This window comes from Macaca mulatta, chromosome 8, assembly GCF_049350105.2.
Source record: "Macaca mulatta isolate MMU2019108-1 chromosome 8, T2T-MMU8v2.0, whole genome shotgun sequence".
In the NCBI taxonomy this organism is placed as follows: Eukaryota; Metazoa; Chordata; class Mammalia; order Primates; family Cercopithecidae; genus Macaca; species Macaca mulatta.
Genome location: NC_133413.1, coordinates 134043790 through 134065956, shown reverse-complemented (window position 1 = coordinate 134065956; position 22167 = coordinate 134043790). Strand labels below are relative to the sequence as shown.

General features: G+C 46.7%; 1 protein-coding gene across 1 annotated transcript; it reads left to right on the top strand.

Annotated features, from left to right (window-relative positions):
• The first annotated feature begins 474 nt into the window (after positions 1 to 474).
• On the top strand, positions 475 to 9994 carry KLHL38 (kelch like family member 38). Its single transcript, XM_015145958.3, has 4 exons — positions 475 to 803; positions 1460 to 2810; positions 7368 to 7473; positions 8347 to 9994. Exons 1-4 carry the CDS (start codon positions 718 to 720, stop codon positions 8634 to 8636), a joined length of 1833 nt encoding a protein of 610 aa, XP_015001444.3. The 5' UTR covers positions 475 to 717; the 3' UTR covers positions 8637 to 9994.
• The last annotated feature ends 12173 nt before the right edge of the window (positions 9995 to 22167 follow it).

The following is a 22167-nucleotide window of genomic DNA, read 5'->3' as shown; positions in this document are numbered from 1 at the left end:
AGGCAGACGTGACAGGAGGAGCTCGGCCTTGCAACTGTCAATCAGAGGCTCCCGAGTAAGGAGACCCGACAAAGGTCTGGGCCTTCATGAGTCTGGAAACCCTGGGGTGCTCAACAAAAAAAAAACAACTCTTGTCATGGATTTCATCACCTAGGCTCCTGGAGGAGGAAATCACAGCTCTCCCCAGCAATCCTGCCAGGCAGATGGGGGGAAATAGGGATCCATTGAATAGCATCCACAGGCTCATGCTCCGGCTTCCCTTGTGACCACCTGCCACCTTCACTGTGGCCCAGAACCATCTTCAGTGACTCTCCACAGGTCACAGCAACCTGTTTACAGACAGCTAGAATTCCCAGGCACTTTTAGGACAGGGGACTCGGGATGGTTCCAAGCAGACAGCAAAGTCTTCTCTAACAGAAGCCACTCCTCCCAATCTATTTTTGCCGATGTAAACACTTGCCAAGGAAACACGGCATGTGGGCATGCGCGGGCCCTGCAGGCCCTCGGGTTGCTGCAAAAGGCAACTGGAAAGTCACATGTCATAACAGTGGAAAGTACATATGCAACTATTCTTAGCCCTGGAATGTATACACTGTCTCCTTGGCCAGCAGTCCTTGCACAAAGCTCTAGAAAACTATGAAAGTGCCTTCAGCATAAACAAATCCAGAAATCTCCCAGGACAAATCATTTGCCAACTGAAAGAAAGGCCTGGAGTTTATGGTTTCCCTCAGAGCTAGAGGTAGAAACTCTCCAGGGGGACAAGCCAGACCAGGCACCAGTGGATGTCACCGCGGCAAAACAAGGTAAGTATCCCTCATGCTTATTTCTTCTGCAGGTAGACAGCCAGGTGTCATCCAATAAACCAGGGGATTGTTTGGTCTTTCCTTCTATTTATTCCATCTTTAAAGCAAGACTCAATGAAGTTATATTTAAATATATGTATCAAAGGTCCATTTTCTTCCCTCATTTCTGTCCAGTGACCAGAGGGCCACACCTCCAGAGTGTCACCTTTGGGGAATGATTGACACCCAGAAAGAGATGTTTAGACAAGTTTACTCAATAACAGATATGCCATCGATCTGGAAAAAGGCTCAGGAACTTCTGCTGGCCAAATGCATGGACTGTTATCTTGCTTCAGACTAACATTTCAGCTTCTGATAATAGAGTAACTTCCAACAACTTTAGTTTGTTTGGTTGGTTGTTTCTCTCAGATTAGCTGAAGATACTATATGCTTATTACTTTCGAAAATAACCATAACCCAAAAGAGCTCAGGTCTGAGATGTATGTGGCCTTCCTTTCCAATCTTCCCTACACAATATCCGTGGCGACATCCACAAACATCATGGGGAATGGAATAGGAGCACTGGTCTTACAGTCCCCGCAGCTGAACCCTCCAGCACCTGAGCTGAGAAAGACTTGACTCTTGCTGACTCTGGGGGCTTCCTTCCCTCTTTGTAGGATGGACGAGGAGTCTCCAGATGGGGTGCTCTTCAAAGATCATGACTTCTCTTCTGACTTGTTGAGGCAGCTCAACAGCTTAAGGCAAAGCAGGATCCTGACTGATGTGAGCATCTGTGCCGGTGCCCGGGAGATCCCCTGCCACCGCAACGTGCTGGCCTCCAGCAGCCCCTACTTCAGGGCTATGTTCTGCAGCAGCTTCCGGGAGAAGAGTGAAGCCAAAGTGCAGCTGAAAGGCATTGACCCCCCAACCCTGGACCAGATCGTCTCCTACGTGTACACGGGGGAGGCACGCATCGATGCTGACAATGTCCTCCCCGTAATGGAGGCCGCCTCCATGCTACAGTTCCCCAAGCTGTTTGAGGCCTGCTCCTCATACCTGCAGAGCCAGCTGGCCCCCAGCAACTGCCTGGGCATGATCAGACTCTCAGAAATCTTAAGCTGCGAGACCCTCAAGAAGAAAGCCAGGGAGGTGGCACTGACGTCCTTCCCAGAGGTGGCCGCATCAGCCGACCTGAAGGAGCTCTGTGCCTTGGAGTTGAGAGACTATCTGGGAGATGATGGGCTCTGTGGGGAGGAAGAAAAGGTGTTTGAGGCCCTCATGGTTTGGATCAAGCATGACCTCCAGGCCCGGAAGCGATACATGCAGGAACTGTTCAAGCAGGTCAGGCTGCAGTACATCCACCCAGCCTTCTTCCAACACTTCATCGCCAACGATGCCCTCCTGCAGTCCTCGCCTGCATGCCAGCTCATCTTGGAGACCGCCAAAAGACAGATGTTCTCTTTGTGTGGCACCAGCGCCCCAGACTGCAAACTCCTATTGCATGTCCCTCCAAGAAACTCTTACCAAGATTTCCTCATCCTCTTGGGCGGAAGGAAGGACAGCCAGCAGACCACCAGGGACGTCCTACTGTATAGCAAACAGACTGGCCAATGGCAGAGCCTTGCCAAACTCCCGACACGGCTGTACAAGGCCTCTGCTGTCACCTTGCACCGCAGCGTCTACGTGCTGGGGGGCATGGCTGTCAGCTCAGGGAGGAGTCTGGTCAGTCATAACGTCTACATCTTCTCCCTCAAACTCAACCAGTGGAGGCTGGGGGAGCCCATGCTGGTGGCCCGCTACTCCCACAGAAGCTCTGCCCATAAGAACTTCATCTTCTCCATCGGGGGTATTGGAGAAGGGCAGGAGCTCATGGGCTCCATGGAAAGATATGACAGCATCTGCAATGTCTGGGAGAGTATGGCCAGCATGCCCGTGGGGGTGCTCCACCCCGCAGTCGCTGTGAAAGACCAAAGACTCTATCTCTTTGGAGGAGAGGACATCATGCAGAACCCTGTGCGCCTTATCCAGGTAAATGACTGGTTCTTCCCATCACATAACTGCATGAGTATGTGTGCATGGACACACCCACACCTGCATGCACACACATGCACATGCACACATATACACCAACACACACACGTACATACATACATATATGCACACATATACACAAATACACATATGTATACATGCACACACATATATATGCACGAATGTATATTCATGCATACATACATACACGTATGCACATATGTATGCACATACCAACATGCATACATGTGCACATGTGTACACATATGCACACATGTATGCGCATACCAACAAGCATACATGTGCACATGCATACACACATACAATTCATGCACACATACACACATATATCTGCACATACATGCACACATTTATACATACACGTGAACACAAATACATGCACACACATGTACACCCATGTACACTCATACAAACACTTGTCATTTGCAAGGAAAGAAGAGAGGAAGGGAGGGAGGCAAGAAGGATTTTCAGCAAGGGTTTAAGGATATCAAATACCATCTCTATGCACAGAGTTTATCTTCATTTGAGGAGAAAAATACATATCTAAAAATTCAAGCTATTATAGAGAATATTGAATGCCAGATAGTGAAGTCCTACAGGAATTTGGCAGACGCTTCTAACTCAAGTCAGTAAGGCCTTAAAAGAAGATTCCCAAGCCTTGGTCCACACCTCTGTGACCAAATCCCCTGGAACCTGACCTCACATCACTGAATCAAAATATCTTTGTGTGAGATCCTAAAATATATGGTTTACAAAAGTACCCATGAGATTCTAAGGGGCAGCCAGGTTGGGAAACCCCTACTTTTAATGATTGGCAGACATTGATTTCACTAACAAGCTCTCTGAGAAATTGATCAACAAAGGTCACATTTCAGAATATTAAGTGTTTTCCAACTTTATGCTAGTTCCTGGTAATCTCCGCAGTTCATCTAATGATATGGGGAACATGAATGTTGAGCCTGCCTTCACAGATAATCAAGAAGCACCCACGAGATGTACTTTGCTCATTTATAAGAGTTATCTTGAACACCAACGTGTGAAGGGCCTGGAGACCCAGCCATTTACGCATAGCCCTCAGTTGCAATTCAGATGCTGAAGAAAGGGGTGCCCTAAGAGCACAGGCAGGACGCCCTAAACCAGTCTAGAGCAAGCTTGCCCAACATGCATGCAGCCAAGACAGCTTTGAATGTGGCCTAACACAAATTCATAAACTTTAAAACATGAAGAGATTGTTTTAGCCCATCAGCTATCATTAGTGTTAGTGTGTGCTTTATGTGTGACCCAAGACAGCTCTTCTTCCAAAGTGGCCCAGGGAAGCCAAAAGATTGGACACTGCCGGTCTAGAGAGAATCTGAGAGAGTGCCAGGGTTAAGGGAATGTTGGAGCAAACCCTGTGAAGTTGGCTGAAGCTGACTGAGCAGAGGGGCAGGAGAAGAGAGAGGAAGGTGAAGATGGAGAATAAAAGAGGAGCGAGAGGGGTGGGATGGGTGCTAAGAAATCACGTAAGGAAAGATTCGACTTAGAGAGAGATGCAGGAAGCTCCTGCACCACCTGAAGCCGGAGTCAGGGTTCTCTCTTGAGGGAGGGGGAGTGGTCCTGGGTAAGGGAGCAGCTCATATGAAGGCCCTGAAGCACAAACAGGTGCAGCTCATGGCCTTGGGCAGCGGAAAGCAGGACAATGAAGTTGCAAGACATAGCAAAGAGGAGACGGGCAGTGTGCTGAGGGGTCGCTAGGGGCGGGTGTTAGTCCTCCTGCGATTTCCATCAGCCCCCTTCTCAGGTTACCAGGAGCAACCTCCTCCACCCACATCACAGCCCCTGAGCCCCTCCTAGAAAAATCCTGGAACCTTCTTGAGGGATGGATATTTGTGCAGATGAGGCTGGCCTGGCTGGGCTTTCTAGGCCTTGTCAAAGAATTGGGATTAGCCTGAGAGGAACAGAACTTCATTGAAGGCTTTCAAGAAAGGTGGACGAGGTAACACAATTCATATTTTTAGAAGTTCCGTCTGGATGCCTTGTAGAGAAGGGATTGGAGGGGGCCTGTGTGGACAAAGAGGGAGAACTGGGAGACTCTTCTAGACTTCCAGGCATGGGTGGTAATGGCTTGGACTCGGTCAGTTCCAGTGAAGATTTTTTTCTTGCCTTCACTTCTCCAGCCTGTATTTTCAGCTCCTCCCTGACCATCTAGGCAGATTCTGAGTCTTTCTAGAATCACTGTTCCAAATCCCACTCCTCTACTTGAATTGGGAGAGATATTCTGCTCCCCTCCAGGCTCTGACCATACAGATAACAAACTGCTTCCATGTCAAGCGGAAGCCCCTCCTTCTTTTCTATTGTTCAAAATAGAGTCAACAAATACGCTCATTATTTCACATTGCAAAACTGCCATCGACCTTCTGAAAATAAAATGCAAAGTTTAAGCTTCAAGCTAGCATATCAAGAAGTGCATGGTATCATCAAACAAGATATTGCAAAGCCAAGAAAATATTAAACCTCTGAGGGATCCTTTTGGACTTCAGGATTAAGAAGAGGGAGAAAGGGGAAAGTATTCATTTGGATACTTTTCTTATCTACTTCGCACTAGCTTTGAAATAGGCATTCTACTCGTTCGAATATAGTTTAAAATGAATGCCTGGAGTCGCTTGATGGAGCAGGTTGGATTTTCAGGCACAGGTTGAGAGTTTTCTTCATAGGCTCGTTCATCTGTGTGTATGCGTTCTTCTCAGAACTACGCTGCCCGAGGTTACGATGCAAATCGCGCTGTACGTGTACCTTTCTACCTGGCCTTCTCTCTACCTGTTTCTGGATGGCATTAAGCAAATCCTTTACTATAACAAAGTATCGCTTCCTTCAGTGGTCAAAGTTCATTCTGTGTTATCCTTGCCCCAGTCTCTTTGAGGTATTATGAGCATGGTGAGCAAATGTTTAATCTATTTTTAAAGCCATACCCAAAGCTGAAGGAGAACAGAAGGGCCAGGAGGCAATTATTCATTCAAGTAAAATGCAACCAGTGTTTGCTTTTCTTCCAAGGATCCCACTTTCCAGAGAGTTTGTCACTTACGTATTTTCCAATGAAACAGCCATTGTGACCGTCCCTTCCTCTAGCACTTGGCCTCCTCCAGGCTTCACTGACTTGTTGAAGGACAGACAGAGACCTCAAGAGGTCTCCAGTCTCAAAAGCCTCCCTCAGGGAAGGCCACAGTTTCATGGCTCCAGGCAGAGCCATGAGTGTGGTGGTGAAGAGCATGGACTCCAGGCTTGGTCAGACCAGCTCTCCCACTCACTGTAGTTGTATGACCCTGGGCATGTCATTTGACCTCTCAGAGCCTCAGTGGTCTAATGTGAAAGATGGAAGAAATAATAATACCTACCTCATAGGATGGTTATGAAGCTCAAATTTAGTAAACTGATTATTTAGACATCTTTAATAATGCTGGTAATCTTACTTTATTTTATTTTATTTTTTGAGAAGGAGTTTCACTTTGTCACCCAGGCTGGAGTGCAGTGGTGCGATCTCAACTCACTGCAACCTCCACCTCCAGGACTCTAGTGATCCTCCCACCTCAGTTTCCTGACTAGCTGGAACTACGGGCGTGCACCACCACACGCAGCTAAATTTGTTTGTATTTTTAGTGGAGATGGGGTTTCACCATGTTGGCCAGACTGGTCTCAAACTCCTGACCTCCATGATCCACCTACCTTGGCCTCCCAAAATGTTGAGATTACAGGCATGAGCCACCCCACCCGGCCTGGTAATTTTATTTTATAGGAAAAGATTTTCTAGCAAAGAATACTATGCCATTTTCCTCTGTAGATAAATGTTCTTGTTCCTTCTTTGCTTATGTGAAATTCATCCTATATCTCTTGGCTAAATTTTTTCCATAATGAACTAATTTACATTTGATATTTAGATTTAAAACTGAGGACACTCACAGGAGAACATGTTCCGGAGTGTTGATTTGACACACTGTTTCAAAGCACGGCAAAAGAGCCTGCTCCCTTCTCTTGGGTCTTTCTCCCCTTTCTCATGCTGCATCTTTCTAGGACTGTAATGACTTTCAGGCATGAACTGTTCAAAAGACTTCCTCACTTAGCCTCAGATTTATTCTTGGCTCTATGACCTTCTTGGATAAACCAGAATATTTAGAAATTTAAACATGAGCTAGAAATAAAAAAATGATTGGAAAACCATTGGTTTTCTGAATACCCAAGTTTCTTCATTTCTCATTAAAAGAAAAACATGTTCCATGCAAGGTAAGTAAAACACGTATTACAATGCAAAACTATTGGTCTATGCTATAGAAATACAGCCACTGAGTTCCTGGGGTCACAATAATATCAATTTTTAATAATACGCTTCTTCCTGTTTTTCAATACTGTTTTGTTTATTGAGCAGTAGCTACATTTTTAAAACTGGAGAAAAGTAGAAAGAAAAATCTCACTCCTAGTTCACCCTCTTAATTACTACTCCTGTCTTTTTTTTAAGAATATTTCACTTTAAAATGCAGTGCCATGATTCTATTTCTCCCTCAGGTTTATCACATTTCCAGAAATTCGTGGTTCAAAATGGAGACAAGAGTGATCAAGAATGTGTGTGCCCCTGCAGTGGTGCTCGGGGAGCGGATTGTCATTGTGGGAGGTGAGTCTGAACAGAGGATCACCGGGCGTGACACAAACTTGGCACGTTCTATGGAAAAAAGGTCACTCATAGACAGATGTTATTCTACAAGATCGTCTTTTTAAAAGCACATCCAACCAACCAGAGGAGCGTGGAGAATCTGACAAAACTCTTTCCTCACCCAGAAGTTTCTCCCTGTCTTTTTCTGTAAACAAGGGATGAAATAACAGCTATCTCCCAGAGCTGTTGTGATAATTAATGTGCTTGTGTATCTAAAGCACTTAACACTCTCCCAGATACACAGTCAATAAAAAATGTTTGCTTCTGCTAATAATATTAGCTACTAATAGTTTGTTTCTCTGTAATCAAAGTATAGTGTCATGGTTAAGAGGACTGGTATTGGGGTCAGATAGACCTTGATTCAAATCCTGGCTCTGTCACTAACTGGCTATATACTTTTTACCAAGTTAAACATCTTTCTGTGCCTCAGTTTGCCCATCCATAAAATGAGGATCCTAAAAGTAACTACCAAGATAGGGCTGTTGTGAGGAACCCACTTCTGAGTTTCCAAAGGATTGTCATAGTTCTTGAGTGGGCATTTGAGAGAGGAAGAGGCCAAGGAGGCTGAGAAAGTTACAGGAATCAGGAGGCTGCTCTCAATCTAAGAATGGCTTATATGCTGCCTTAACTTGGGGTGAAGGTCAGAGTCAGACAGATCTGCGTGCAGCCCCCACTCCGCCACAAAGCAGGCCTTGGCAGGTTAGCTCAACATCCCACGCTCTAGTTCAGGGTCCCAGCCTTAGTCTTGAGCAGTGGCAGGAGTCAGACAGGACTGCTGACCTCCAGTACCAGATGAGCAACGCTGAGCTTGCCCATGTGTCATTTGGTTTTCAGGTTACACAAGGAGGATTCTTGCTTATGACCCTCAATCCAACAAATTTGTCAAATGTGCGGACATGAAAGACCGGAGGATGCACCACGGGGCCACCGTGATGGGAAACAAACTCTACGTGACGGGCGGGCGGCGGCTGACCACGGACTGCAACATTGAGGACTCCGCCTCCTTCGATTGCTACGACCCCGAGACGGACACCTGGACATCCCAGGGACAGTTGCCACACAAGCTCTTTGACCACGCCTGCCTCACTCTCCAGTGCATACCCCGCACATCCGCCCTCCCATGAGGTCGACAAGAAACCTTCTGTCCCAGTCAAAATGCCTTCTGTTGCAAGGGACACAAACCCAGTTCCAAAGGGCTTAACCCTTAAAGGCTGCAGGGAGAGCTCACAAGACTGAGGTACCAGAGTCTGGAGGCCTGGAACTAGGCATTACATTGCCAGAACTCTCTCTCTCCTTCTCTCCCTCTCTCTCTATCTCTCTCCCCCACCTCCATCTGTCTCTGTCTCTCCCCCTTTTTTCTTTCTCTCTCTCCCCTATCTCTGTCTGTTTCTGTCTCTCTCTCTCTCTCTCTCTTTTTTTTTTTTTTTTTTTTTTTGAGATGGAGTTTCGCTCTGTAGCCCAGGCTGGAGTGCAGTGGCACGATCTCGGCTCACTGTAGTCCCCACCTCTCAGGTTCAAGCGATTCTCATGCCTCAGCCTCCTGAGTAGCTGGGATTATAGGCATGTGCCACCAAGTCCAGCTAATTTTTGCATTTTAGTAAATACGGGGTTTCACTATGTTGGCCAGGTTGGTCACGAACTCCTGGTCTCAAGGATCTGCCAGCCTTAGCCTCCCAAATGCTGAGATTACAGTCGTCAGCCACCACACCTGGCCTGTCTCCTTTCTGTCTCAGTTTCTCTGTCTCTCTTCTCTCTCTCTGAGTCTGTCTGTCTCCCTCTCTCTGCTTCTCTCTCTTCTTTGTCTCTCTGCCTCTCTCTGCTCTGCCCTGCCCCTCACTCTCTCTCTCTGTCTCTCTCTCTCTCTCCCCCTCTCTCTTCCTCTCTCTCCTCCCTAGGTTTTCCTCTCTCTCTACCTCATCTCTATTAGGCCTCCTTCTCTAGCAAGCTTCTTCATTTACCCATACAGTGTGTGGACAATAACAAACGATAAACCCAGACTCATTTTCCAACTTTATATCTTCAGGAGAGAACTTTGCTGTTATCCATATATTAAACCTAAAAAACAATGCTTATGGGCCTTTTTTGAATTCCATGACTACCTCTTGAGCCAATCACTGTTGCCAGGACTGGCTAATCCTGGACCACATCCCCACAAACAGAGGTGGGGTTACCTGTTGTAACTGACAGCCCATCCAAACTGCATGTAATGAGTTAGAAGCATTTCCCCAAAGGGAGAAATCCAGATAAAACCACATCTGCCCAGGACACCACTGAAATCTGGAACAAGAGGGCTGAGAGACCCCAGAAGATTCCTGGAACTGCTTGGTCCAGGTGGCAGCGTGAGAAATTGGCCCTGACCTTGTTTTTCTGCATTCTATGGATGTAGTACATTGAAATTCCAGAGACGTATGCAACATTCAGTATCTAACGTTTATAAAATTATCCTGCACTTGCCAGAATAAAGTTTGTTTCTGGTGCCAAATGATGTTTTTCTGCAGCCTCTGGGGAGCTATAAACCTGCGTAATTAATCAGGATGTTCATTTTGGTCAGTGTTACGAGGACTGCTCTTCTGGGGAACGTCAACAAATTCCTTCAGTGCTTACAGCAGTCATTGCCCTCAGATGCCAGGCCTGACTATCTCTATAGCCCCTGTTATCTTGAGGTGCCTCCCACACTGGCTCAGTCCCAAACACAGGAATAAGCTAAAGTGGAGAACAGCAGTTCTCAGCGCTGCCTGCACAACACAGTCATGTGGGAAGATGTTTGAAAACGGGGCCAGCCCCATTTGAGAAAAACGAATAGGGATGATTTTGGGAGGGGGGCAGGACACTGTAGTTTTGGAAAAGCTTCCCAGATGATTGAAATGTACAGTCAGGGTCGAGAATCACTGCCCTGCTCAGCTGTGGGCACAGAAGACCTGCATGGCTGGTTTCATTCCCCTCCTGTCCTGGTCAGCCGTCCCGAGCCCACCGATGTAGGCGAAGTCCTCTCCCCACCAACAGAAGCATCTGCCATCAGTCTTGCTGCCCTGAGCCTGGCACCAGAGTCCACTCCAAGCTGTAGCCTTCCTCCCCATCTGGCTCTCCAGGTTCATGTTCTAGAGTTTTCCTTCTTTCTAAGTTGTCTTTTTTGTACTTTGGATTCTCCTGCTGGGGTCTGAAGCTCTGCTCTGCTCCCCAGATCTCTTGGCTGTGGTTCAGAGACCCTGCTTGGATCGCCAGCCCTGCTCCTCAGCCTGGACACTGTCCCCTTAGCTGCTGGCTGGCATCTTGTTCTTGAGCAACAGTCAGAGTGATCTTTTTAAAACACAGACCTGCTCATATTATGCCCCTGCTTAAAATGATTCCATGGCTTCCCAGAGACCTTTGCATAAAGCCCCCAATCATTTATGTAGCTTCTAGTGCATTCCCTAATCCAGCACCCACCTATCTCTCTGGCCTCATCTTTTGTCACCCTCACTCCTTGAAGCTGTCTCAGCTCCAGCCATCCTTCTTTCCGTTACACCCTCCTCTCTTGCCTCAGGGCCTTTGCACATGCAGTCATCACTACCTGAAACACACCTCTCTTGCCTCGTCACCCTACATAATTTTGACTTACACCTTACACACCAGATTAAAAGTCACAGCATCAAGGTGTCTTCCATGCTTACCCCGCTCCAGTTTGGATCAGCTCTCCTATTAATACCCCTATCATTCCCCCTTTTGTTTTTTGTTTTCGTTTTTGTTTTGGAGACGGAGTTTCACTCTTGTTGCTTAGGCTGGAGTGCAATGATGCGATCTCGACTCACTGCAACCTCCGCCTCCTGGGTTCAAGCAATTCTCCTGCCTCAGCCTCCCAAGTAGCTGAGATTACAGACATGCACCACCACACTCGGCTAATTTTGTATTTTTAGTAGAGACGGGGTTTTACCATGTTGGTCAGGCTGGTCTCAAACTCTTGATCTCAGGTGATCCACCCACCTCGGCCTCCCAAAGTGCTTGGATTGCAGGCATGAGCCACCACGCCCGGCCCCCTATTCTTCTACTTTGAGACTCTCAACCTGTTCGTAATTATTTGATCACTGTCTTCCCCTCTAGACTTCTTATTCTGTTCTGTTCACCTCTGCATTCTCAGGGCTGGCCTCAGTGTCTGCCACATACGTTATAGATCTTCCATAAACACATGATAAATGAATTAGCAAATGAATGAAGAGGCTGGATCTACATTGTCTCTGAGATCTCCATCACAAATTCAGAGGTAAACGTGTTGAGGCACTAGTTCCTGTGCCCCAGATCCTCTGCTCGGAGTCATTCTGTCCTTTCCTCTTTCTTTCCACCTGACCCACCCTGAACTGAGCCTGGCAAGTCTGGGTGGGGTATGAAGTCACATGGCCCACCTGCATCAAGCCTGGTGGGCGAAGGGCTTTATCCAGGACACCCCATCTGCCTGGAATTAGAAGTGGGAGTCTTGTCTATAAATGCTTTCTGTGGCCTCCAGAAATCCTTCTGTTGGAGGCTTGCTTATCCCTTCACTGTCTTTTCCTTTCCTCTCGGTCCAATATTTCATAAGCTGTCAGAGTCTGTGGCTACTCACAGCTTGTCCAAGTCACCCTAGGGTACAAAAGAACTACATAAATTGCCTCCTGGGATTTATAAAGAAAGATGGCACTAGGGCCAGACACATCGCAGGCCAGCTTTGTGTGTCAAAGAAGACACCTTCATGACCGGCGAATCCACCCACCTGGGCATCCCAGAGGCCAAACCCATTATCTGAATTAGGTTACAAAATAATCTGCAGAATATGAGGGCTCCTCTCCAACCTGCCGAGGACAATCTCAGCCCAGAAAGAAAGAGAGACGGTTTTGGCACAAGGCTTCATTGGCCTCACTGGCTGGGTAGAGAGTCACAGTCCATGGCTGAGGTCAAAATATATTTAGCCAGCCGCCGTTAAACTGAAACGCTCTAAGTGAAAAATGTCAAACAGCCTGGCTAATCATCTCAACAGGCAATGAGGGAAGAGAGAAATTGAAGGAGATTTCTTTCTTTCAGCAAGAAAACAGAAAGATCAAACACCCCATGCCAATGCAAAGCAGAGAGCAGAGGAGGAGCCAGCAGAGAAAATAGCAATGGCAGGAAGGAACTGAAGCAGGGAGAGGGCAGTGGGGAGCAGGACCTGGGAAGACTGTGGCATTCAGTATCGCACAATTCACCCGACTCCTAGCCGGCATCTTAAAAGAAGGCCTGACTGTCCTGAGGTCTCCATCAGATCACCCACCGGCCAGGGCATGACCAGCTAGTTACTGCATCAGGCCATCCCCAGGCAGAGGGACATGGCCCCAGCAGCACAGAGTCACTGGAATCCTGGCTCCTCCCTTTGAGACACTTCCTGATACTCTGCCCTTTGAGACCCTCCTGACACTCTGCCCGTAAGCAGTGGTGGCTCTGAGGGCGAACCCTTCCGCCCTGGAACCTCCAATCCCCCTCCAGGTGGCCCCTTCCTATGATCCTGCCTCAACCTCTTCAGCATCCACTCTTTCTGCTAACAACACAAAGGATCAAGTATCTACTTCTTAAAACCAAAGTCCCAGCATAGGCTGAATTTACCACTGCCACCTATAACAAAAGCCTGTCATGTCCCAGAGGACAAGGACTGTGACTGGTCTGACTCAAACACATCATCCTGCCCGGGATGTCTGGGTCCTCCCCTAACCCCAACAAGCCATGCACATCATGCCTCTGTGCCTTTGCACATGTTAGTCCCTCTGCTATGACGCCTTTCCCTACCCTTCCTAGTCAACTCCTACTTGACCCACACCTCCTCTGTGGAGCCTTCTCCAACCTTTCTACCCAGGATCCCTCCCTTGATTCTAGCCTCTGTCACATTGACGCACAATAGGGACTTACTGAATCAGTCTGGAGTGGGAGCTCTTAAAGGGGGCAAGGACAGAGGCTTGGTGCCCTTCGAACTCCCAGGCCAAGCTCAGTCGGTGTTTGGCAGACGATGTTCACATGCTTGTGGGATGAATGAATGGATGCATGAGTGAATGGGCCCCAAACATCATCAGGGTGTCCAGGCTGCTAAGGGGTGAAAACAAGGGCTAAATTATCAGACAAAGTGGGGGTTCGAATCAGAGAGAAACCTAGATGGTGTCTAACCTTTAAAAATGATTGCAAGGCCAGACGCAGTGGCTCACGCCTATAATCCTAGCACTTTGGGAGGCCAAGGTAGGTGGATCACTTGAGCCCAGGAGTTCAAGACCAGCCTGGGCAACGTGATGAAACCCTGACTCTACAAAAAGGATACAAAAATTAGCCAGGCGTGGTGGTGGGACCTGTGGTCCCAGTTACTCTGGAGGCTGAGATGGGAGGATCAGCTGAGCCCAGGAGGTTGAGGGCACTGTGGTTGCACCTCTGCACTCCAGCCTGGGCAACAGAGAGAGACCCTGTCTCAAAAAAAAAAAAAAAATGATTGCAGTTCTATCTGAGAACAGTGAAAAACACAGTCTAGAGTAGTAAAATATGACAGGAAGAAAATAATATGGATTTTTTCCCAGAGAACCTTATTCAAGACCAGCTGAAAGCATAGAGCAGATGGCCTTCGGATGATCGGGACCCCCAGAACTCCAACAAGGTGCTGTCTTCTTAGATCATTTTCCAGAGAATTCCTCCTCCAGTCCCCTGGACTTGGGAGACGTTAAAACCTTTTTCCGCTGAGGTACCCCAACTTCCTTTCCCAACAATCACTCATTGGCAGAAGCAGCATGTTGTACTGCAGAGAACACAAACTTGGGAGCAAAAGAGACCTGGGCTCCATTCGAGTTTGGCAGTTCTACCACTTACTGGCAGTATTACTTTTGACAGCTTCCACCTCTCTGCACCTCAGCTTCCACCTCTCTGCACCTCAGCTTCCACCTCTCTGCACCTCAGCTTCCACCTCTCTGCACCTCAGCTTCCACATCTGTAAAGTGAAGGAATTTTTACCTCCCTGATGAACTGTTTCAAGGACAGAGAGAAAGATCATAGACATTAACGGACACAGTACAGTATCTACCATAGAGTAGGCAATGGACACCGCTCAGTTCTCTTCTCCTTCTTTCTATTCTGGCCCTTCTTTTTGTCCTGATTGCTGCCTAGTCTGCACATCCCCAGTGCAAAACATTCCTAAATACCCACTTTTACCAAGGATCAGCCGTTGGAGCAGACAACCCCAGAACAGCCCCTCCACGGCAGCGGCCATGGCTTTTCACACTGGAGGATCCACTTCGTGCAGCTTGATCCACCTTACAGCCCCTTTCAGAAGGTTTTGATTTTGCAGTTACCCTGACTCTAAGGGTGGCCCTTTTATCTCCACCAGCTAACTGGTTCACCCTTGTTAGTACTACTCCTCTGCTTATTCATTCATTCACACACTCGGTTATTTGTGTATTCAACAAATATTGGCCATAGACTCCTATGTGTCAGACATCACATTAAATGTGGGAGTGGTGGAGTAGGGTGAGGCTCCTACTACCCAGGAGCTCACAGAGCAGTGCAGGTCTCCCAGCCTGATGTGCTAGAACAAGGAAAGGGGCAGGAAAGCAACAGCAAGACTCCAGTGGCTCATCTCAGATGCTTCCATACCGTATTTGTTTCCTGGGGCTGCTGTTGCAAAGTTCCACAAACTGGGTGGCTTGAAAGAACAGCAACTGATTCTTTTACAGTTCTGGAGGCTGGAAGTTCAAAATCAAAGTGTCAGCAGGGCCGAGCTCCCTCTGAAGGCTCTAGGAAGAAATCCTTCCTTGCCTCTTCCTGGCTTCTGCTGGTTCTAGCAATCTTTCACGTTCCTTGGCTTACCGCTGCTTCACTCCCATCTGCCTGAGTCCTCCCACGGCCTTCTCTTTCTGTGCCATTTTCTTTATGAGGACATTTTCACTGGATTTAGGGCCCCCCTTCCCAGCATGGTCTCATCTTGATTCTTACCTTAATTATATCTGCAAAGACTTGATTTCCAAGTAAGGTCACATTCTAAGGTTCTGAGTGGACATGAATTTGGCGGCAGACACCAGTTGACCCACTGCAGATGCTATCTGCCCCCAAGAAGCCATTCTTGGGAAGCCCTCAGCCCAGTCTGCCCCAGGCTGGGCCACCATGACACTGACTCACCTCCCATGTCCCACATTTCATCAAGGGCATCTCATGGGTGGGGACTGTGTCTTTCATCCCTCTATCCCTCACTTCTTGCATGGGACCTGCCACTGAGAAGATGCTAAGCAAATATGTATTGAACCAAACTAAACCATTTCATAGGGACTAGCAATTTTTTAATGGATTCCAAGGACTACAGGCCAATACATACAAAACATAGCTTCCAAGTACCTTCCCAAAAGTCCAAGGTGAGCAACATTCACCAAATACCACTGGAGAAGGAATTAGGGTCCATGAAGAGAAGCCCAGGGCCAGGCATAAGAAATTATATAAGAAGACTAATCTGTTGGCACAATGTCACCCACAAGGTCCTGTTCTCAATCTTGCCAACATAAGCCTTTGGGGTGACGTCATGGGAGGCTGTATGTTAAAGCAGAAGCCGATGTGGAGGGTGCTGGGATGTGGGTGGGGTCTGGTTCTGAAATGTCAGCTCTCACGCAGTCTTATAGGAATTCTAGGCTCCTGTTCAAATACCACGTCATTCTCTTCATGTGGGGAATTTGGGTTTTGTTTTTCCTAAAGATATCCATGAGTCTCTTTTCCTCTTCATTTCACTTCTTTGATTTAATTAGAATGCCAGGGCCTGCGATCCAGAATTCCCCAGTAACCCTCCCATAACAAGTCAGTGGTCCAGAAAATGGTGCTTTGAGGACACAGACGGGGATTCAAGAATCTGAGGTGTTTGTAAGTGAGGAAGACGCAGGCACAGAGGTCTGTCCTATTCAAAATCAGCAGCTGTCTGTGCCGTTTCCCCAAAAGACCTGTCAGCCCTGTCCACAGTCACAGGCAAGAGGGCCACCTCAGGGCAACAGCAAAATCAAAACCTTCTGAAAGAGCCTTTAAGAGAAGCAATGTGGCGACATCTATGCTGAAGATAAGACCAAGGAGAAAAGCAGTGGAATTCGTTAGCAGGGCCTCTGAGACACTCATCTTTCATGGAGTGTTGGAGAAGAAAACAATTAATTCCCACTTTGCCTATGGATTTATTTGGCTTACTTATCTGAAAAGCAAAACTAAGAGTGCTAACGGGGTTGAGGGAGCTGAGATCATTCTCCACCTGGGACTGAGATCACTGGCATTTAGGCACATGAGCGTACCAACTAGCCCTCAAAAGATTTTTGTTGAACAAATGAATCTGTGAGTGACAATGGCTGACGTTTACTGCCTACTTACTCTGCATCAGACAGAATGCTAAGGGCTTCCCTACATGACCACATTCAATCATTGCAAGACCCTTCCAGCACCTCCTCAGCACCCTTTCTGACCACCCTATCAAAAGTAGCCCCCACCCCACCTACCACATTATTCTCTCTCATCCCTTGTTTCTTCCCTTCACCCATTTTATCATAACTATTTATTGTTTATTTACTTTCTGAGTTTACTTAGTTGATGTCCCAAACCAAATGGAAGATCTACACAGAGAGAGAACATGTCTACTTTGTTCATCACTCACGTCTGTTTCCCTGGTACCTGACACAAAGCAGGCAATCAATAATACATGCTGAATGCATGAATGAATGATGGCAGTCCAGACATTTAGGATGTAGCACAAATGAGAGAGAAGATGTGTGTGTAGGATGGCATGGGGGATGCATATGGGGAAGGGGTGGAATGGTCATGGGGACAGTCTTTGCCCCGGTAAGTGCTGTAGGCAGCTGGGGGAAGGATAGAGAAGACTAGAGAGTATGGATCCCAGCCATTCCCATCCCTGGGAGAGATGAGCTTTTCCCTGGGGATGACAAGCTTTGGCCACTTACGGTAACAATGGACAGCAAAGGCAGGAGAGGGGACCTGAAACAAGGAGGCAGGATTCACAGAGAATGGATCACAAAGTGGATCCAATTGACCGATCGAACATCACTGAAGCGGATTGGACATCACTGAAGGAGTGAAGCAAGGAAGCGAGAGGGCAGCTCCTAGCTTGGCTGACCCCAGGATGCCTGCACCATCTGCATGAGGAAGGGGAAGTTTGCCCCAGGGCCACCAACCAGGAGGTGAAAGAACCTAGAGAGCCACTGAAGAGTGAGTCATAGAAAAGTGTCTCCTGAGTTGCAGAAAAGTGTCCCTTCCTACAAGTGTTTCCCAAATCTCTCCCATCTTGCCTCCAATCTGCCTTCCCCCATTGGATCATAGGGACCCGTCTTCCGGAGCCCTTTCTAAAACTCACCAGCCACCACTGGAAACAATTCTGACAATGGTTTGTGTGGTGACCTTTGATGTCAGATTCGGAGCCAATGCGCCTGGGGTTCAACCCTGGCTCTGCTCTTCACTGCTGTGTGACCATGGGAAAATTAATCAACCTCTCGTTTCCTCATCTCTGAAGTGGGGACTCTGATAATACTTCCCTTCTCATGGCATTTTCAAGGGGATTAACTGAATTAATATATGTGAGTGCGGTCAGGGTTAGCCATTATTACCATTACTGTTATCAAATACAGCGTACTGCAAAGAGCAATGGCCATGGAGCCCATCTCTGCCATCTGCTGACTGTGGCCTTGGGAAGGACCCTTCACCTCTCTGAGCTTCAATGTCCTTTTTTAGTAAAATGGAGATGATGACGACATCACCCTGCACTGAGATGAATGATGCTCCCTCCAAAATGATCTCACCTTATTTGAAAAAAAAAAAAAAAAAAAGGTCTTTGCAAGTGTAACTAAGTAAAGGATCTCAAGGTGAGATCATCCTGGATTACTGGGTGGGCCCTAAATCCAATGACGAGTGTCTTTAGGAGTGTCTTTAGGAAAGCAGAGGGAGATCTGAGACATAGACGTATGTGAGCAGACCAAGGCAGAGGTTGAAGTTACGCAGCCCACAGGCCAAGGAATGCCTGAAGCCACTCAAAGCTGAAAGCAGCTCCCCTAGAGCCTCTGGAGGGAATGTGGCCCAACAATACCTCGATTTTGGACTTCTGGCTTCCAGAGCTTTGAGAGAATCAATTGTTATTTGTTTTTAACAATCAATTGCTTTAAGCCACCAAGTTTGAGATAATTTGTTGCAGTAGCCACAGAAAATTAATACGCTCCCTCACAGGGCAAGGATTGAAAGAAGCAGTTGGCAAAAAGTAGCCAGCACTCAGCAACTTGTAATGATGGCGATTATAGTTCACTTCCTTTCTCTGGCCCTTCACTTCTCCACCTGTAAAAGAAGATATGAGATGGGATGAAGATATCCAAGCTTTTGCTACCTTGTGCCAGCTCCTTCACCACTCAACTCCTTCACAAGGTAGGCTGGGACGACGTAATTCTCCATCCCCCTTCCTCTCCCTCCTCTTCCTCACTCCAGGGATCCTTGGAAAAGAATGTACCAAGGCCTCATATCTCTGTGTCCACCACAGAGGGTGTGGGCACTTGTCCATGTACCCAGCTCCTCACTAGAGGTGATGATGAGACCACACAATACTCAACTCTTTTGTAAGGTAGGCTGCAACCTCACCCAACCTAAAGCAGTTGCCCTCCAAATCTTCTAACCTGAATAAAGACTCGAGGCAAGTCATCCAATGCCAGAGACATGGTTGCCCAAATGACACTTCTGAAATTATTGTATTCTCCTCCTTCTCAAGGCTGGAGGAGGAGGAAACACCTAAGATGATCATATGAATGTTAAGAGAAATAATAAAGAGATGAATGGCCAAAGGAATAACATATAGAGGTAAAATGTATAATGAGGATAGCAGAAAGGATGGGAAGGAGGAGATGGCACTGCCTCATGGATGCATTGGTTGGGGATGCAATGATCTCTCACCCAGAGCATCAAAAGAAGCCCTCTCCCTGCTCTCCCTGGCTCCATCCGCTCCTCTTCCAGCTCACTCTCCCCACTGCCACCACTAGGAGTATGGATTGAAGGGGCAATCCTAGTAAGGGTGGGGAGGAATAAACCCACTTATTTTTCTAAAAGGTAGACCTAGCCAGATGACTTCTTTCTTTAATTCCCTTGAATGGTTTCCCGTCTCAAAGAATTCTGACTTCACTTCCAGATCCCTGAGTTCCCTTATGTGTGGGGTTATAAACAGCCTCCACTTGATCAGACAACAAATAAAATGAAGGCAGAGGGTGCACCCAGTAGGCACTTAGTGGGACTGTGATTTTCCTTGTTGCCCCCACACCCCCTGTTCTCTTCAAAGGGCAAAAAGAACTCTTATGGCCTGTTAACAACGCCTAGCTACTAACGATGGCTGTAGATATATAGAACCAGAGACTAAATAAACCTTGGACACTTGGTCACAAGCATCTTATCCCATGGGAACAGAGTGACTTGCTCTTCCATGCCTAAGGCTCTGGGCACTTATCACCTGAGGGCTCAGTCCCCGTGAATGTGGCCAAGTGCTTTGTTTCTCAATACGTTTTCAAGGAAATACTTTTGCCTTCAAAACTGCCCCCTTCTTTTTGTCTGCAATGATGATTTATTTCATTATTCAGTGACTGAAAATTCATGAAATTTTGTGGTTAAAGCAAAAATGTGTCACACAGAATGCCATATGCCCATGCAGTAGAACTGAGAAAATCTAATGATGAACACCATCGTTTCTCCTTCAGAGTTTAATGGGACTCCAACCTGTGGGGCTTTTCTTTCAACTTATAATATTTTTATCTCCTCAATTAGAAGCATTGCTTTTTTTAAAAAGTAGTTCAAGATAAGGCTATATCAACAAAGATAATGGTCAAAATGCTGGAGTTTCTTGGATTCGTTTCAAGACTCATAGGCAAATGTGGCATTTCCTAGTCTTGAAGCTAGATGGAGGTCAGGAGACCAGTTGGTCCAGTCCAGAGAGGCAGCGTGGAGAAATAAAAACACCAGCAGGCCTCATGAAGAGCATCCAAGGACCTGGGCTTGCAGTCTGACTCTCACTGTATGAGACAATGGCCCCTTGGGCAGGTCACTAAGCTATGATGTCTGTGCCTATAAAATGGGTAAATTTCATTTGCCCAACACTCTTGAGAAAATGATGACAGTAAATGTGAAAGCAGATCACGGTCTACAGTGGCCAAGGAGAAATATTCTACGTTCTTCACTTCATCTTTCTAGGCTCAAGGCTTGGGGAAGCAGGGGTAGAGGCAGGATTAGAGAAAGCACCGAACACATGTAACCAGCATCCAGGTCAAGACACAGGACATTAAAGGATCCCAGATGGCCCCTTCACACCCGCTTCCTGTCACTAGACTCTCCAAAGGTAACCACTATCCTGACTTCCAACACCTTAGATGAGTTATGCCTATTTTTGAATTCCATATAAATGGAATTAGATTGTTTGAACTTTTCAGACAGGCTTCCCTTATGCAATGTTAACTTTGTGAAATTCACCCATGATGTTATGTATACTGTTGTCACATATAGTATTCAACTATATGACCATCCCACAATTCATGTACCTGTTTGACTCTTAATGAGAGTTTACGTAGTTTCCCATTTAGGGTTATTATGAACATTCTTAGGTATATCTTTTAGTCAACATATATACATTTATCTGTTGAAAATACAACTAGGAATGAAACTGCTGAGTGGTAGGATGTGCCTATGTTCAGCTTTACAGATACAGCTAATCAGTTTCCCAAACTTGTCATACCCATCTCTACCTTCACCAGCGGTGTCAGAGAGTTCCGGTTGCTCCACATCCTCAGTCACACTTGGTATTGTCTGTCTTTTAAAATTTGGCCCTTCTAGTGGGTAGGAAGTGGTATCACATTGCATAATGATATTTTTAAGGGTAAATCAGATTATATTACTCTGCCATTGGTTTCCCTTCAGCCTCAAAATAAAACCCAAACTCCTTAACGTGATCTATAAAGCCTCAGTTCAGGTATGTCTGACTTTCTCTCCGAGCACTCTGTCTCCACACTGTTCTTCAGCTCCACTGCCCTCTTTCTAGTGTTCAAATATGCCAAAGCCGTTCCCACCTCAGAATTTTTACATTTCTGTTGCCCCTGCCTAGAACATTCTTCCTCCACATATTTCCATGGCTGACTCCTTCTTGTTCATCAATTCATTCAAGAAATATTTCTGAGCCATTATCAGGTTTCTTCTCAAATGTCACCTCCCTCCAAGGATTCTTTCCTGACCACCATCTAATGTTGTCATGGTAGCACATTGCAGCACCTACCACTATCTCCCGTTTCCTCTCTTAAGAATGTTTTCGCCTTATCACACTGCAATACAAGCTAAGAGCAGAGACTGTGTGACGGATGAATGGAGAGTGAAAGGGAAGCAGTTGGCAGATAGCATTCTCAAAAATAATTGTAAAATATTGAAGCTAATGGAGCCTCCTCTTCTCCCCAACTCAGTTGATAAAAATGAAGCTCAAAAGATAAAGTGACATGGCCAAGTTCATGGTCAGCAGCAGAAATGAAGCTTGAACCCAAGCTCATGACTTTTAGTCCTGGTACACTGCATTGCCTACAGGAACAAAGGACAAAGTCTTATTCCATGTAAATTAGTTTCTTATTACTGGATGTTGGACATTAGGAACTGATTCATCCTGGAGAAGTCCCCCCTCATGCC

What these genes read in the sequence shown, in the direction of transcription:
- KLHL38 (XM_015145958.3), top strand. Translation starts at nt 718, where the DNA reads ATGGTTTCCCTCAGAGCTAGAGGTAGAAACTCTCCAGGGGGACAAGCC. An exon ending in TGTCACCGCGGCAAAACAAG is followed by an intron (nt 804 to 1,459) that starts GTAAGTATCCCT and finishes CCCTCTTTGTAG; the next exon opens with GATGGACGAGGAGTCTCCAG. An exon ending in ACCCTGTGCGCCTTATCCAG is followed by an intron (nt 2,811 to 7,367) that starts GTAAATGACTGG and finishes TTTCTCCCTCAG; the next exon opens with GTTTATCACATTTCCAGAAA.